A 17,754-nucleotide genomic window follows, 5' to 3' on the forward strand; every position below is an offset into this window, starting at 1 on the left:
AACTATTCTGTTCAGGAGGCAATTTCCGCAAAGGATCAAATCTTCCCTGCACCGACTGCCCCATTGCCATAAAAAGACAGAACTGTGCACACTTCTCTGCTTCCCTCCAGCCTCGTCTACAATCCCAGCCCAATTGCATTATTTGCCTCACTAGGAATCCTTGCTAGATTAAATTTTACCATCTTCTGCAATCTGCTCACAGATCGGCTGTCAAGTTTTTCAACATGCTTGCAACCCACTTTGGGTCCCAGTGAGCAGGGGTGGAATCCTAGCGGGCGCTCCTTTGCATATTAGGCCACACACCCCTGATGTAGCCAATCCTCCAAGAGCTTACAAGGCTCTTTTTTGTAAGCTCTTGGAGGATTGGCTACACCAGGGGTGTGTGGCCTAATATGCAAAGGAGCTCCTGCTAGAATTCCATCCCTGCCATTGAGAAAGCTGATGTGGTACAGTGGCTAATAGTGCTAGAGACCCGGGTTCGAATCCCCACTTGCACTGTGGAAGCTCGCCAGGCGATCTTGGGCCGGGGACACTATCTCAGCCTCACCTACCTCGCAGGGTTGTTGTGAGTATAACGTGGAGAAAGATATAAGCTGCTTTCAGTCCTTTACTGGGGAGAAGGACAACAGATAAGTAAAAATAAATTAGAACGTTTGAGTCCAGTGGGATCTTTAAGACCAACAAAATTTAATTCTGGGTATAAGCTGCTGGGCATGAGCTTTCGTGTGCAGGCACACTTCTGCAAGACACATGTACAAGGAAGCACCAGTCATTTCCAACTCTGGGGTGACGTCACATCACAACGTTTTCACGGCAAACTTTTTACAAGGTGGTTTGCCCTTGCCTCCCCCAGTCATCTACACTTTTCCCCTAGCAAGCTGGGGACTCATCTGACCAACCTCGGAAGGATGGAAGGCTGAGTCAGCCTTGAGCCAGCTACCTGAACCTAGCTTCCACCGGGATCAAACTCAGATCGTGAGCAGAGCTTAGGACTGCAGTACTGCAGCTTTTCTACTCTCCACCATGGGGCTCTTACAAAAAAGTTGATACCCAGAATTAAACTTTGTTGAAGGTGCCACTGGACCCAAACTTTATTCTGTTGCTTCAGACCAACACAGTTACCCTACCTGAATCTAAAAAAACCTCAAAAAACTACCCACTGAGTTTCATCAGCAAGGGAGAGGGAAAGCCGTGAACATCTAGATTCCCTGATGGCTTTTCTGTTTGCACCGAGATAAGAGAAAGTCTGTATCCCTGACCTTCCCGCCCTAATATTATAAAAAGAATGACATAAATCGCTTTGGGTCTGGGGAGAAAGGCAAGGTACAAATGAATTAAATTAATTCGTCGTCTTCATCGCCACCGCCAATGAGATCGGGATGTTTAGCCTCCCCTTACCCCGCACGGGATTTTAAACATTTGTGGAAAGCAGTTTGGAACAAATTCGCTTATGGGAAGAATTCGCTTTCCAACAGCATTGGTGTGAAGGAATTCTGGGCACTTCCTCTGTCACTGTCCCATAACAGAGCAGGCTTTTAGAGGCTCAGACCCACAGCCCTTCCTGCAAAGTACAGTCTTCGCTTCAAGGCAGAAGCCTCCAGTCCTCGTGAACCAGAGGCCTTTGAAGGAGATCTCGCCCAGCCTGCGAGCGACTATGATGTCGCCAGCCCAAGCCCTGGTCTGAAATGCAACCATGCTACCCCACTGGACATTGTCTAAAGAGAAGGCCACACCTCAACTTGGAAGCCCTGCCCTCTATCCTGAAAGCCCCGCCCATAACTCCAGATACCTTTTGAGATGCTGTTATTCTGGAGGAAAGCACAGTGGACAAGTCGAGTGGCATTCTACTTTTTAGGAGTACGTTTTGGGTTCTCGTGTTAGATCCAGGCTCAAACAAAGCTCTCTTCTACCCCATGAAAAGACCACGTGTGAAAGGAAAAGCCAGCAGGGCTCTTTTTCTAGCAGGAGCTCCTCTGCGTATTAGGCCACGCCCCCCTGATGTAGCCAATCCTCCAAGAGCTTAGAGGGCTCTTAGTACAGGGCCTACTCTAAGCTCCAGGAGGATTGGCTACATCAGGGAGGCGTGGCCTAATACGCAGAGGAGCTCCTGCTAGAAAAAGCGCCCTGAGTCACGGTATTATGGGATAGGGGGTACATTCTGTCATAACACTGTGGTGGAAAGTGCCATCAGGTTGCGGCTAACTTATGGCATCCTTGTTTTCAAAGTATGAGACGTTCAGAGGTGGTTGGCCACTGCCTGCCTCTGTGTAGGAACCCTGGGCTTCCTCGGTGGTGCCCCGTCCAAGTGCTAACCAGGGCTGATCCTGCTTAGCTTCCAAGATCTGACAAGATTTGGCTAGCTGGAACCGTCTAGGTCAGGGCAGAGACAAACAGAAGTGGTTTGCCTGCTTTGCGTAGCGACCCTAAACTTCCTTGGTGGTCTCCCACCCAAAATATCCTTTCTTCCACTGGTGCCAAACATTTTTCCTAACCTTTCCCTATGCTGGTCTTATGGGGACTGTTATTCCCAGCTTTTGTTTTTTAAAATCTCCTTTTAGCATGGTCGTGTTGCAAAGTGCAAACTCCTCTTCTCTTTTTCACATCACGTTCAGGGCCAACGAAGCAGTTGCTTTTCCCCTCCATTAGAAACTGCAGGAACCAGGGCCAACCCTACTTAGCTTCCAAGACTTTATAAGATCGAGGCAGCCTGGATCATCCAGGGAAGGGCTCCCTATAACATGCAAAGAAGTAAATGGTGTGAAAAACGCAGAAAGAGCACATTGTCATGGTGTCTGTTTAAACATTTTTGGCATGTTTTCTGGGTTCAGGAAAACTCTTGCCCATATGTGGGCAGGCTTGGAGAAAATTAATCACCAGAGCGCGAGATCACCAGAGCACTTTGGCAAGATTTGGCTTTTGTTCTGCATGTACCTTGGTGTATGTACCTTGGTGGAGAGCCAGTTTGGTGTAGCGGTTAACTGTGCGGACTCTTATCTGGGAGAACCTGGTTCGATTCCCCACTCCTCCACTTGCAGCTGCTGGAATGGCCTTGGGTCAGCCATAGCTCTGGCAGAGGTTGTCCTTGAAGGGTCAGACTCTTATCTGGGAGAACCGGGTTTGATTCACCCCTCCTCCACTTGCACCTGCTGGAATGGCCTTGGGTCTGCCATAGCTCTGGCAGAGGTTGCCCTTGAAAGGGCAGACTCTTATCTGGGAGAACCTGGTTCGATTCCCCACTCCTCCACTTGCAGCTGCTGGAATGGCCTTGGGTCAGCCATAGCTCTCGCAGAGCTGTCCTTGAAAGGGCAGCTTTTGTGAGAGCCCTTTCAGCCCCACCCACCTCACAGGGTGTCTGTTGTGAGGGGAGAAGATGTAGGAGATTGTGAGCTGCTCTGAGTCAGAGAGAAGGGCAGGGTATAAATCTGCAGTCTTCTTCCACTTCTTCTCAGCCCCACCCACCCCACAGAGTGTCTGTTGCGGGGGGAGAAGATATAGGAGACTCTCACAGGAGTTGTCCTTGAAAGGGCAGCTTTTGTGAGAGTCCTCTCAACCCCACCCACCTCACAGGGCGTCTGTTGTGGGGGTGGAAGGTAAAGGCGATCGTAAGCCGCTCTGAGATTCTGATTCAGAGAGAAGGGCGGGGTATAAACCTACAGTCTTCAGTCGTCTTCTTCTCAGCCGGGCCAGCTCCAGACCCTTTGGCATCCTAGGCAAGGCTCACTACTTGTGCCCCCAGCCTTCTCCGGGGTCGCTGCAGCCAGATCTCTCCATTTTATCCTATGGGCCCGTAGGATAGAATGGAGGGATCGGGTCGCAGTAACCCCAGAGAAGGGGTTGCCCCAATACCTGCGCCTTTCAGGGTCTCTGAGAGGTGCAAGGGGGAAGATCCTTTCCCTGCTTTTGCACCCCAGATTCTGAGAGCCCCACGTGAGGGGAACTGGGAGAGGCGGCCAGGCTTTGTGGCAGTGCGATGTCACTGAGTCACGTGAGGGGGGGGGGCGCCCAGTTCGGCACCCCTAGAAGGCCAGCGCCCTAGGCAATCACCCAGTTTGCCTAGTAGCAGGGCCGGCCCTGTCTCCCACGCGGCGGCACACAGGACGACGGGACAGGTTGAGCTCCTGTCCTTTTGACAACGCCCACGTGACAGCGTTCTGCTGCTCGTAAACCTCCCATCGAAGAAGAAAAGACCCGAAGAGGTTAGTACCTTTGTGGAACCGGCGTGCACGCACAACGGACGAATGCACTGAGGACTCGGAGTATGCCGTGATTCTGTGGGGAATACCAAGCGGGGGAGCCACACAGAGCACGGTATCTGGTACAAAATTCAACTCTGTGAGAACTTCGGCTTTCGTTTCAAAAAGCGAACCCGCACGATTCTAGCCCAAGAGTGTCGAACTCATTTGTTATGAGAGCCGGATGTGACATAAATGAGACTTTGTTGGGCCGGGCCATGTCAGGCCAGGCAATGCATGTACCTATTTAAGGTTAGGTAGCAGAGATATAAACTTTAAGAATGACAGAGACAAACACAATTAAATTTATAAAAAACCCCAAAACTTAAAACATGCTTAAAATATTAGCACTCGTTGCTTTTAAAGGTGCTTTCTTTGTATTTCTCCCATGGGATCCAGGGAGCTGGGCAAGAAGCTCTGGCTCTTTCCTTCCTTCCCCAGGGGAGAGGGGAGGGAGGAGCCTCAGCCAATAGAAGGGAGAGAGGCTTGGCTCAGTAGCTCTGCTGTGTGATTGAGAGAGCCTGGGAAAACAAGCTCTACCTTCTCCCCTTCCTCCCTAAGGGAGGAGCCTCAGCCAGTGGAAAAAAAAATAGAGGTTTTGCTTTGTAGCTCCTGTGCGGTTGAGCAAGCCTTGCAAAGCAAGCCGTTATGCAAAATGAAGCAAGAAAGAGGGAGGAGGAAGAAGATGACAGTCAGTTGCTCAGGGGCCTGATAGAAGCCCTCCAGGGGCCTGATTTCGCCCCTGGGCTGCATGTTTGACACCCCAGTCCTACCCCCTCCGGCTGTTTAGAGACAATTGAAAGCAGTTTTGGAAGCCAGAGGAGGCGAATGATGTTCTCTGTAGTTCAGGTGCCATTTCACCCGCGTTCCTTGCATAGCCCCGGGCTCCCTCCAGGGGACTGGCACAATCAGAATTCTGCAAAAGAGTTAATAATACGTCCACACCCAGTGTGGTGTTCCCGGAGACAGTCTTCTTCCCATGTGTTCATAAAGCCCTGCCCCGGGGCATAACTTTCTTGCCGCGTGCACAGAAGAAGGGTTGCAGGGCACAGCCGGGCACGTCCAGCTCGAGCATTCCAGAGGGTGGGGTCCGGGCCGGGGCTAGAATCCCACCAAACTCCTCTGCTCTTTCTCACGTCACGTTTAGGGCCAACGGAGCGGCTGCTTTTCCCCTCCGTGAGAAGCTGCAGGAACCAAATGCCCAGCTATGAATAGCTGCAGCCTTTGACTGACTTGGGAGACCAGGCCCCAAATCCCTAGGGCGGCTAAAAAAAGACCCCAAGTCCAGAAATAGCCACGAACCGGAGCCAGAGCAAGGACTTTCCGAGCTCGCTTCCCTCGACTCTCTGCCGTGCCTATCGAAGGATAAAAGAGACGGCGGTGCCCGGGGGAGAGGGGGGGGCGCGCTGTTCATCTCCCTGCCTCTCTGGGCAGCCATGAGAGCAAGGAATAGTCTCAGCTTCAGAGGCATGCTTGAGCACTCACAGACATGCTTAACGAAGCCAGTTAATTAACATGGAGGCAGGAGGGGGGGGGGGGCGGAATGGAGCTTGTCTCTGGTGAGAGACGCCAAGTCGAGTGAAACTCCAGCACTGCGGGACGGAAAGGGGAGCTACAGGAGAAGTTCCGAGCCGGGATCTTCGAACTCTGTCCTTGGCTGTGAAAGGAGAGGATCGAAGCAGGGTTTAACCTGGCACTTTGCAAGCTGGGCTCTTGAAATCAGTCTATAAGAAACTACGGTTATTATCCGAAGATAGGCTCAGAAGCTCCGCAGACTGTGCCGTAGAGGTCCATCCCTCAAACCACAGACACATGCAGAAGAGAACGGCTGTGGTTTCTCAGGTGAAAGACCTATGCCTTCTGTACCTGCTTGTTTTGACATATAAGGACCCCAGGCAGATCCCTAGCACACCAGAAACCCAAAGTCTAGGGGCAGGGGTGTCGAACTTATTTGTTATGAGGGCCGGATCTGACATAAATGAGACCTTGTCGAGCTGGGCAGTGTTGGGCCGAGCCATGTGTGTGCCTATTTAAGATTAGGTAGCAGAGATATAAACTTTGTAAAGGACACAGGCAAACATGACTAAAGATTTTTTTAAAACACCTTAAAATAAAACATACTTAAAACATTAGCACTTGTTAGCCTTAAAGGTGCTTTCTTCGTATTTCTCCCAGGGGATTCAGGGAATGGGGCAAAGGAAGCACTGGCTCTTTCCCTCCCTCCCCAGGGGGCCAGGAGGAGCCTCAGCCAATGGAGAAAATCGAGGTTTTGCTCCGTAGCTCCTGTGTGATTGAGCAAGCCTTGCAAAGCAAGCTGAGATGCAGAAGGAAGCAAGAGAGAGGGAGAAGGAAGCAGACAAGAGCCAGTTGCTTGGGGGCCTGATTCGGCCCCCGGGCTGCATGTTTGACACCCCCAGTCTAGGAGGATGGCCCAGGTCTCCTGGGAACCCCTAAGACAGGACATCCATCCAGAAAGCAAAGAGCACTGCAGAGGAGTCAGAAATTCTGGTTCGAGCACCAGGCTTTGGGACCAGACAAGCTGCTTCAGAGCCGTTCCACTACCAAGAGAATATGAATGTCAGAGACCTCCACAGACGTGTGTGACGGCAAACAGCGGAGTGGGGGAAACCACTTTAATTTCTAGCCCGTGATTTGAAGAGGTTACATGCTCTGCTGGATAAACACAATGTGGCGGTGGGGGGGCAGGGGGTGGAGTGTACGAGCAAAGGAGTCGCACAGAGAGCGAGAAACGGAGAGGGGAGGGTGGAAGGAAGAGCGCTGGAAAACAGGCCCGGCCTTGGAGAGGAGGGGAGCCGGGCAGGTGCCGCTGAGCCATAAAAGGAGTTCTTGTGGGACCCAAACAGGTCTCAACACACCTGAAACCACAGCCTTCCTCCATAAAGGGGCTTTCAGAGGCCTCGATGAAAGGAAGAAACAAAGCAGAAAGGGGAGTGTATTACAGGCTTGCGGGAAGGGGGGGGGGACGTAGGGGGATGCGGCACCCTCCCGTAGGCCCCAAAGGGAGAATCGGACACAGCCCCCTTCTCCAGTGAATGCTCCCCCCTCAGACGCTCTTAACTCTGAGGGCCTCCTGAAGTGGTCGAACCGGTTGTCTCCCTCCAGCTGTTCAGGGATACTGAAGAGATGTAATCAGGGAAGCGAGCAGCCAGAAGTGGAGGTGGGGGAGAGACAAAAGGCCCAAAAGATGGCAGGAGAGCTTCCTTGTCAGCATGGGCAAGATGAGGCCCTCAGTGCCCACTTTGTGCACCAAGACACTGAGAAGGGCACTCCACAAGGCAGGCTGTTTGTGTGAGGATGCTGCTGAAAGGAGAAGCACAGAAGTCAGGCATGATGGAACGAGTCAGGCAGAGTAAAATGGCCGGCTTTGACTCTCTTTGGACGCCGTCTGAAAGCGCATTTAGGTAGCAGGCTGTCTGTGAGGTGCGTTTCCTGTGTGGGTAAGGTTTCACCACCACGCTGTCTCTCTCCAAAGGGCAGCAGGACGGTGAAAAACCACATATCCTTTGCACTCGGGAGCAGCACCATCTCTCCTCACAGAAACACAATGGTCCAAGTGCCACAAAAACGCCACGGGCCAGAACAATCTACACCACTCGCCCATGCGCGGCTGAGCCAGAGCCGCATTCCTTCCACCTGCTCCACAGATCCACTTCTCACAGAGTGAGCCAAAGCAAATTTCACACCTCCGAGGTCACTTGCGGACTGTGTGTGGGCTCACGCCGGCCCAGTTCCAGAGTCAAACCACTAAAAAGTGCTGACCGACCTCCAAATGCAACTTCTCCCCTCAAGCCAAACCAGTGATTCCCGCCATTTTCTCTCCACCCAGGCTGAGCTCCATCGGCTTGGCATCTTATTCCCTCACCGTCTATTGTCTGACAGGACCAAACTAGAAATTATGAGGGAAATGCAGGGTTGTCAATCTTCCTCTCACATTTGTCAAACACAGCTTGGAAGCCACACCAATTCTAGCCTTCCAATTCCCTCCCCACTGATTATTCCATCTCTCCCCCCCCCCCCCACACACACACCAAATCCAGGCTCTGAATCCAGGAAGGAGATGAAGGAAACAGCCATGAGAGGAGGGGGGGTGTATTTGCAGTGCAAAATCAGTAAAGCACAGCGAAAATTACGGAGGCAGGATGATATCCCTTTTCACAGAGTGGGGGTAGTGATGTTAAGAGTAGAGAAAAGATAAATGGATACTGGCAAAGGGCGTGGGGGGAGATATTTACTTATTTAAAAGCCTTCTCTGCAGGCTCTCAGCCGTACACTCCCCAAGCAGCTAGCAATAAGATGCAAACATCGTAAATTTAAAACATAAGATTGCAACATTTAAAAAAGAGACAAGAGCTCAGCAGCTAAAACTAATAAACTAGAGTTAGATGTATTAATCCTTGGTGGGGGGAATGGAATAGGAGAATGCACTAACAACTCGACAAAATCAGGCAATGGTCCAGATAAATAGAAGTTTTTGGTGCCTAAAAGGGCAGGCACGGCGCTGAGGAGGAGGGAAGTATGCCATGGATGAGGGGCCACGACAGAAAAGGCCCCCCTCTCTTTCTTGTAGCTGTCCCAACTCATTTCTGAAGGGGGGGGCATATTAAATAGCTCTGCAGATGACTGGAGGTCTCAAACATGCATAAGGTTGGGAGCAGGTGGTCATGGCTGCTAAAAATGTCTAGAAATGTGCCAGAGGAAAAGAATAAGAGAAGAGGATTTTAAGATTCTGGGGACCTTGAGATCAGCCTCCGCCTGTTTCTAAGCTCCCCCTCCCATGTGTTTAAGGACTAGACACTCAATTTTTTTTGACGCTCGAATCCTCACAGTGTATCGTCACACCCCTTTTTGACTAACATAAGCCATGCGCTCGAATGCTCAAACCCCACATCAGCTCACTGCTTCCCTACTCTGATTTGATCACCACAGATTTAAAAAATGAGATTCTCCCATGAATTTGTATAAGAGTGTGTGTTTTCTTGTTTAAACTACCCACAACTGGGCAAATACGGGCAAGCGTTTACCAAGTGATAAGTTAACTGTGGCAGACAGTCGGCCACATGGGGAGCTGGCCATCTGTGGCGTCTCCCACCACCTTGCCACAACACGACCAAAGAAAACGTTATCCCCGTCGGAAATCCAGGGAAGACGACACATGAATAAAAATTATCCTACCCAAGTAGGCGGATAACACAACCTCCCCCCACCTTGTCTCGTTCAGCCCAATTATCCTAGCATGCTCTGTCTTTAATATCTGCTGCCTTACGGCTGCAAATAAAAATAAGGATCGTTATGTCTTCACCAGAACTTTCTCACAAAACTGTTAAAAGAAGTCAAGGGTAACGTATCCATTTGGGGCGTACGGCCTCGCAATTGTGAAACTCCTCAAAGAGATGGGTTTCCCACCCCTTTTGTTCATGTCTCCCAGTTTCTCCCTCTATCTCTGAAAACAGTCCTCAAATGACAACATGTATGCAGTTGCTGCAATATCAAGAGCAATAATAGGATAATACCACCAGAATATCTATCGGAAAACAGGAAGCAATTATCTAACATCGAGTTTAGAATGATTTTTTAAAAAGAGCTCTGTCTTTAATATCTGCTGCCTTACGGCTGCAAATAAAAATAAAGATCGACTGAGTCATGTAAAAGCTCTGCCCGATGCCCACCCTTGTGCCCGATGGAGGGGAGAAGAAGGATCCCTTGCAGTCTCTCCATAGGGCCAATTCCATATCTCTTCCCTAATATTCAGTTGTGTGTGTGTGGAGCGGGGGGGGGGGGGGGGGGGAGGAAGGGCCTGCCCTATCTTACTTCCTTCAGAGACCTATCAATTCAAACGGATAAACCCCCAGGGGAAGACAAATATGCGCGAGAGGATGTGGTGACTGCAGGAAAATCCTGATACGGATCCAGAGTCTGGTTCCAGAAGTGGCCAAGAACGCCTCTGAGAATGTGCAGAGTGCCTTTGCCTCCTGTCAATCTACAACAAGCCCGTCCTCACACATCCGGGCCTGGGGACAGGAATTCCAGATCAGGAGGTTACAACGTGAGGACCAAGCCTTATGTAAGTCAAACGGACTAGTCTGTCGTCAGAGACAATTTCTTCCCTAAAAAGCTCCTCGCAGGCCGACAACTAGGGCTGCCAACCTCCAGGCAGGGCCTAGAGATCCCCCTCCCCAGAATTACAACTCGTCCCCTGTTGTACTACAGAATTACAACCCCTTCTCAGTGGCTTCTTCGGGAGGTGGTGAGGTCTCCTTTGGAGGTTTTTAATCAGAGGCTAGATGGCCATCTGACAGCAATGCTGATCCTGTGAACTTAGGGGGAGGCATTTGTGAGTTTCCTGCATTGTGCAGGGGGTTGGACTAGATGACCCTGGAGGTCCCTTCCTACTCTATTATTCAATGATTCTATGATGGGGTGGCCAACGGTAGCTTTCCAGATTTTTTTTTGCCTACAAATCCCATCAGCCCCAGCCATTGGCCATGCTGGCTGGGACTGATGGGAATTGTAGGCAAAAAAAACATCTGGAGAGCTACCGTTGGCCACCCCTGGTCTATGAGATGACAGAGATAAGCTCCCTGCAAGAGAACAGCTACTCTAGGGGGTGGACTCTATGGCATCATACCCCACTGAGGTTGTTTCCCTCCCCAAGCCCCCCATCCCCAGGCTCCACCCCCCCCCAAAAAAAACCCCAGGAATGTTCCAAAATGGGGTCAGGAACCCTGTTCCCCATTTCATAAGAACACACAGTTCCCACTTTAGCACCGGAGCTACTTTTCTTCTTTGAAATCAAGGACTGCAAAGGGATACGTAGGGCTCAGAACTAGAAGACCCGTGAAACCATCACCCCCGGGACCCTCCATCCTCTTTTGTGCTGCCTCCACCTGGTCAGGGGAAGAACTTTGAGAGGAGCAAACTTCTCTGCTCTTCCCCCCCCCCCACACTTTGACCAAGCCCAGGAGGGTGGGAAAAGCTAACGCTGAGAACCTGGAATGCGAGAGGCACTCGTACTGAGCAAATAACCAGCAGGGGCATGTTTGGGGAAGAGCATCTTTCCCTGTCCTTCAGCTGCTGGGAGGGGACCCTTGGGGACTTAGGAGTGCCTGGAGAAGCCCCCCTCTCTCGTGACTACCCGGAGGGCTCCTCCCTCATTCCAGCAGCGTCCAGTCCCTCCCCCCCTCTCCCTCCACGCCCCAGCTGGGCAGCTTTGGCATCCAAACCCCCACCTCGGTTAGATAAACATCCTCCCTTACATGCCAGGCCTCTGGGTGAAGCCAGTGCCAGGGGAGGCGCCTGAAGTTGGTGGGAGAGGTGAAGAGAAGCGAGAGATCCAGGGAGTCCCCCTCCTCTGTGGCGGGAAGGAGAGCAGAGCCTAGTGGGTAGGGCCAAGAAGGAAACCACCAAGGTGCTGTTATCTCAAACTGCAAAACAGCAGATAGATACGGGTAGTCTTAAAAGGGCCACCGGACTTCTGTTTTATTTTTCTGCGAGAATCAAAGGTTTATTCCGGTTTTGGGTTAAGGGCCAGATTGCATCTTTTGTGTTTGCTGGGCGTGTTTCTGTTTTTTTCAAGAAGCGAAGCTGGCGTTCAAACTTCCACCAATGTCCTCTGCTCCCATCTCTCCCTAAACGGAGAAACGCACTCTGCACATGTTGAAAAGCACTCGTCTTTCATTCATACCAGGGGCAGTCACACTTGCCTAAAGTAAGAGCCATGTAGAATAAACGTCAGATGTTTCTGAGAGCCGCAAGACAGGAAGGAGGGAGGAAGGAAGGCAAATGGATGGGGTAGGGAGAGAGGTAGAAAGAAAGCAACTTTAACTTTAAATGCATTCTCCAAGCCAGCTGACGTGGCAGCGGGGGCTTCAAGAGCCATACAATATATGTCAAAGCCACATGTGGCTCTCGAGCCACAGTTTGGCCACCCGTGATTCAAGACAGGTTCTGCGTCTGAGCCTCACCCATCTGTTCCAAGCAAAACTCCACATTCATGCGGACTAGTATTGGTAACTCCTTTAAAATCAGACCATAGCAAAAGGCTGGGAGGGGGGGAGGTTTAAAGGGTGGGGATGTTAATCAAAGTTTCCAAGCAGAAGGAAGGGACAAAAATACACCAGAGAGAGAGAGAGAGAGAGAGAGAGAGAGAGAGAGGATGGCGATTTGGAGACCAGAACATACAAACCAAATGAGTTTGTAATCCCAAGCCAGTGTGTTCAAAATAAAACAGCAGGTATTGGCGAATGAAGTAGATGCAATTGCCAACTCTGGGCTGGGGAATTCCTGGAGATTTGGGGGGTGGAATCTAGAGAGAGACCTCAGTAGGGTATAATGCCTTGGGGTCTGCCCTTCAAAGTGGCCATTTTCTCCAGGGGAAAATGATCCCCGTCATCTGGAGATCGGCCGCAATTCCAGATCTCCGTACCCGCCTGGAGGCTGGCAACCCTAGAAGCAGGCGTGGCAGGGTTCAATATCTCCAAACTCAGCGCTCCACATCCCCATGTGGAGAAGCGCCATGCAACAGATACGGGTGGAAAGGGGGGGGGGTTCTTCAGATGACACCTCCCTTATGTTTTCCCCTCTTGGCATTGCAGTTCCCATCACATCACCTTGCCAGTGAGTCACTTAAGAAAGGCTAAGTCACGGCTGAGTAAGAAGGAGCCAGGAAGAGGCAGTGTGTGTGTGGGGGGGGGGGGGGGGGGGAAGAGATGCCCAGGAATGGGGAAAGGAAGGGAAGCAGAGCAAGGCACACAAAAAATCACTACCCCCATAACTGTGCGGGGGTGGGGGGGGAGAGAAGCATTTCTCTTTGCCAAGGAGGTTCAGAAATATTAACTGGAGGGGCGGAGTGGAATGCAAAGGGGGCAAGAGGCAGATAATACCTGTCCTCAGACCAGCCCCATAGCCTTCCACCACCACCCCACGCAGATGAAGTCCTGCCCCATAGCCTTCCACCCCCACCCCCGACGCTCACATATACACTCCAATGCCACAGATTCCATCTGGACAGCTAATCTTCCCCTCACCCCAGCCACCGCCACCCTCCCATCTTCAAGGTTGGGAAGGCACAACTGAAGCCCGCCCCTTCGCGCGCCCCACACCTCCAGTTTACGCCAAGGGGGGGGGGGGGAGGTCAGGTAGATTGCCCGCGCGCCCCACGCCTCTAGTTTACGCCCGCGGCGGGGTGGGGAGACGCGGAGCCGGGTTTGCAGACGGCAGAGCGCAGGTGCAAGACGACCCCCCCCCACCCCAAAAAAGTAAAGTTGAAACAAGCGAGGTGGGAGGGGAACGAGACCACGGTGGGGCTGGGAAAGAACGGCGCCACGAGGAAGGGGAGGGGTCTTGCAAGCCTAGGGAAGGGGGCGGCAGGTGAATCCCCAGATTTTAAAATAGGGGCGGAGGCTTGTCGGGGAAGAGCTCGGCGCGCCCCCTTCTGCGTGCCAAGAGCGCCTTTGGTGAGGTTTGGCGCGGTCAGAGGGCGCACGGCGGGCACCAGGGCGCACGGCCTCTCCCCGCCAGCGCCCCCCCTAAGCTGAGTTAGCGGGAGCCAGCGCCCAGATTTGCAGCCTCCAGCTCCCACTTTTTTGTCTTAGCTCGGGAGGGGAGGGGAATGGCCCCAGAGCGCACCAATCCGTGCAGGAGCCCCCCACTTTCACGCCAGTCGCTCCCAAAGCAGAATTCTTGCTCCCGAGCCTCTGCAGCCTCGAGGGCGCACCGCCCGCCCGCCTCCCTCCCCGTCCTCACCTGGGCAGGCGAGCAGCAAGAGAGCCAGCAGGGGCCCCGGCCAAAGGAGCGCCTTCGGGGAGCGGCGGCCGCCCATGCTGCTGCGACTTTGCAAGAGAGGAGCGGCGGCGGCGGCGAGGTCCACTCCGGCAGCAGCGGCTCGCTAGGTCGGTGGCTGCTTGAGCTGCCGCTCGCCGCCTCTTGCCCCCGCCTGCCGGCACCGCCCCTCGGCCCGCCCCCGGCGCCGGCTCAGCCCAATCCCCGGCCCTCTCGCCCCGCCTGCCACCGGCTCCGCCCGCCAGCCCCTGGCCCCAGCCTGCCCGCCCGCCTGCGGTGCTGCAAAAGCGCCCGAGCGCCAAGCTGCAGCCGGGGCCGGCGGTGCAAAGTGGCTTTTCCCCCGGGGAAAGTTCGGCCGCGGCCTCTGGCTTGAAGCCCCGGAGTCCCAAAGCCCGACCGCTGGGCCCTGGGGTTGCTCGGAGGTGCCCAAGACGCTCTGCACATGCTCCGAGGCCAGCTCGCCTTTGCTTTGTTTGGGGGCATTGGCTCCGAGCAGTCCTTGCAAAGAAGGCTCGCCAAAGCCTCCCCCCAGGAAATGGATCCAAGTGGGCAGCCGTGCTGGTCAGAAGCGGTAGAACAAAGGAGGAGTCAAGTGGGCCTTTAAGACCAACGATGTTTTATTCAAAACGTAAGCGTTCGTGTGCTCCAAGCACACTTCGGCAGACTTGGAGCGCGCGAAAGCTGACGTTCTGAATAAAACGTTGTTGGGCTTAAAAGGTGAACTTGACTCCTCCTTTGTTCCCCGGGAAACAGTGTTTGTTTGTTTATGTTAATTTCTACTCCGCCCTATCCCACGAAAGGGCTCAGGGCGGATCACAACAGACCCGTGACAATAACAATAAGCGATAAAATTGGAAGTAAATAAACAATTAAAACCACAAAATTACTCCATTTCAGGTGGAAGACGACAAATCAGGCCACAGTGCAGAGCTGGAACCGGTGATGTTCCAAATTAGGCCCTTGAAGGGGCTGCTGGTCTCCAGCCTTGCGTTTTGTCTTGGCAAACTCTAGAATAGGAGTGGCCAAGGTTGCTTAAGGTAAGAGCGACACAGAATAAATGTCAGATGTTTGAGAGCCGCAAGACATGAATGTCAGATGTTTGAGAGCAGGAAGGAAGGAAAATAGTAGGGGGAAGGGGAGGGCGGGAGAAGTGGAAACAAAGCAATTTTAACTTTAAATGCATTCTCTAAGTCAGGGGTCCCCAACCCCTGGGCTGTGGCCTCTTAGCAACCGGGCCGTGAGTTGTATGATTATTTCATTATATATTACAAAGAAGTAGTAGTAATAATAATGATAAGACATTAGAGTTATATTCTTCCCTCCACTCCGAATCTCAGACTGCCTCACAATCTCCTTTATCTTCCTCCCCCACAACAAACACCCTGTGAGGTGGGTGGGGCTGAGAGAGCTCTCCCAGAAGCTGACCTTTCAAGGACAACTCTGCGAGAGCTATGACTAACCCAAGGCCATTCCAGGAGCTGCAAGTGGAGGAGTGGGGAATCAAACCAGGTTCTCCCAGATAAGAGTCCAAACACTTGACCAAAATAAAGTGCACAATTGTACCACCCCAACACCATCGCTCCCTAGGGTTGCCAATCCCCAGGTGGGGGCAGGGGATCCCCTGGTTTGGAGACCCTCCCCCCGCTTCAGGGTCGTCAGAAAGCGGGGGGGGGGGGGAGGGGAGGGAAATGTCTGCTGGGAACTCTGTTATTCCCTATGGAGATTTATTCCCATAGAAAATAATAGAGAATTGATCCGCAGGTATCTGGGGCTCTGGGGGGGGTCTGTTTTTGGGGGTAGAGGCACCAAATTTTCAGTATAGGATCTAGTGCCTCTCCCCAAAATACCCCCCAAGTTTCAAAAAGATTGGACCAGGGAGTCCAATTCTATGAGCCCCAAAAGAAGGTGCCCCTATCCATTATTTCCTATGGAAGGAAGGAATTGAAAAGGTGTGCCGTCCCTTTAAATGTGATGACCAGAACTCCCTTTGGAGTTCAATTATGCTTGTCACAGCCTTGATCTTGGCTCCACCCCTAATGTCTCCTGGCTCCACCCCCGAAGTCCCCAGATATTTCTTGAATTGGACTTGGCAACCCTATCGCTCCCCCACCCTGGTCCGTGGAAAAATTGTCTTCCACAAAACTGGTCCCTGGTGCCAAAAAGGTTGGTGACCGCTGCTCTAAGTCACAAGCTGGCTTGGCTTGAAGAAGTGATTTAAAGAGACAGACGCCTTCTCCAAGCCACCCAGTATGTGTGAAAGAGCCACGTGTGGCTCTCGAGCTGCAAGTTGGCCACCCCTGCTCCGGAATAAACCACTTCAGTCCAAGCGGTTCAGCGCTGAGTCCCCAGACATCCACCCCCATCAGAATTTGAGAATAAGAACAGAGATTCCCCGTCTGCATGTTCCTTTTCCCCTTTGCAGCTGCGTATTTCAGAGTTTTACTTCTGAGTAGGCATACTTTGGAGTTCACTGCAAGCTGTCTAGTAGGGATGCCAACCCCCCCCCGGTGGGACCTGGAGAATACCCTGGAATTACAATTCATCTCCAGACTACTACAGAGATCAGCTCCCCTGGAGAAAATGGATGGTTTGGAGGAGGGAGTCTATGACATTGCACCCGACTGAGGCCCCCGTCCTCCCCCCGGCTCCATCCCCAAATCTCCAGGAATTTCCCAACCTGGATCTGGCAACCCTACCCTCCCATCCCCCTAGCAGTGGCCACCTGGCAGCCCTATAGTTTAGTGTTGCCCCACAATCAGAATTAACTAAATAAATGGGTGCTGGCTGGGATTGGAAAGGGGTTTCTCCTCACTGCAATCTCTTTCCGTTTGGTGCCAGTTTGGTGTAGTGGTTAAGTACACGGAGTCTTATCTGGGAGCAATGGGTTTGATTCCCCACTCCTCCCCTTGCAGCTGCTGGAATGGCCTTGGGTCAGCCATAGCTCTCACAGAGTTGTCCTTGAAAGGGCAGCATCTGGGAGAGCTCTCTCAGCCCCACCCACCTCGCAGGGTGTCTGTTGGGGGGGAGGAAGGGAAAGGAGGTTCTAAGCTGCTCTGAGACTCTTGAGATTCAGAGTGTAGGGTGAGATATAAATCCAACATCATCATCATCATCATCATCATCATCTTCTTCTTCTTCTTCTTCTTCTTCTTCTTCTTCTTCTTCTTCTTCTTCTTCTTCTTTTTCTTCCCTATTCTTTAATTCTTTACTTACTTTATTTACACCCCGGCTTTCTCCCAGCTGGGGATCCAAAGGAGTTCCCCACCTTCTCCTCCCCTCCGTTTTATCCTCACCACAACCCTGTGGGATAGGTTAGGCTGAGGGCGTGTGACTGGCCCCAGGGCACCCATCAAGCTTTCAGGGCAGAGCAGGGATTCAAACCCAGGTCTTCCAGAGCCTAGCCCAACGCTTGAACTGCTACGCCCAGGGGTGGAATTCTAGCAGGAGCTCCTCTGCATATTAGACCACATCCCCTTGATGTAGCCAATCCTCCAAGAGCTTCCAAGGCTCTTCTTACAGGGTCTACTGTAAGCGCTTGAAGGATTGCCTACATCAGGGGGTGTGGCCTAATATGCAGAGGAGCTCCTGCTAGAATTCCACCCCTGGCTACGCCACACTGGCCCTCTCAAAAAAGAAGGAAAGGAAGCATAAGAACAGGCTAAAAAAAACCCCAGGGATCCTTTTTGGATACCTTCAAGTCTTTGGTGTGAGCATCTACTTCCTG

General features: G+C 52.3%; 1 protein-coding gene across 1 annotated transcript in view; it reads right to left on the reverse strand.

Moving 5' to 3' along the window:
* BCAM (basal cell adhesion molecule (Lutheran blood group)) overlaps positions 1 to 14,169 on the reverse strand; it is an 85,338-nt gene extending 71,169 nt beyond the window's left edge. The window contains exon 1 of the mRNA XM_060258361.1: positions 13,995 to 14,169. Coding sequence (XP_060114344.1) covers positions 13,995 to 14,070 — 76 coding nt within the window. The 5' untranslated portion in view covers positions 14,071 to 14,169. The remainder of the gene's footprint in view (positions 1 to 13,994) is intronic.
* Positions 14,170 to 17,754: the final 3,585 nt, after the last annotated feature.

This window comes from Heteronotia binoei, chromosome 17, assembly GCF_032191835.1.
Source record: "Heteronotia binoei isolate CCM8104 ecotype False Entrance Well chromosome 17, APGP_CSIRO_Hbin_v1, whole genome shotgun sequence".
NCBI lineage: Eukaryota > Metazoa > Chordata > Lepidosauria > Squamata > Gekkonidae > Heteronotia > Heteronotia binoei.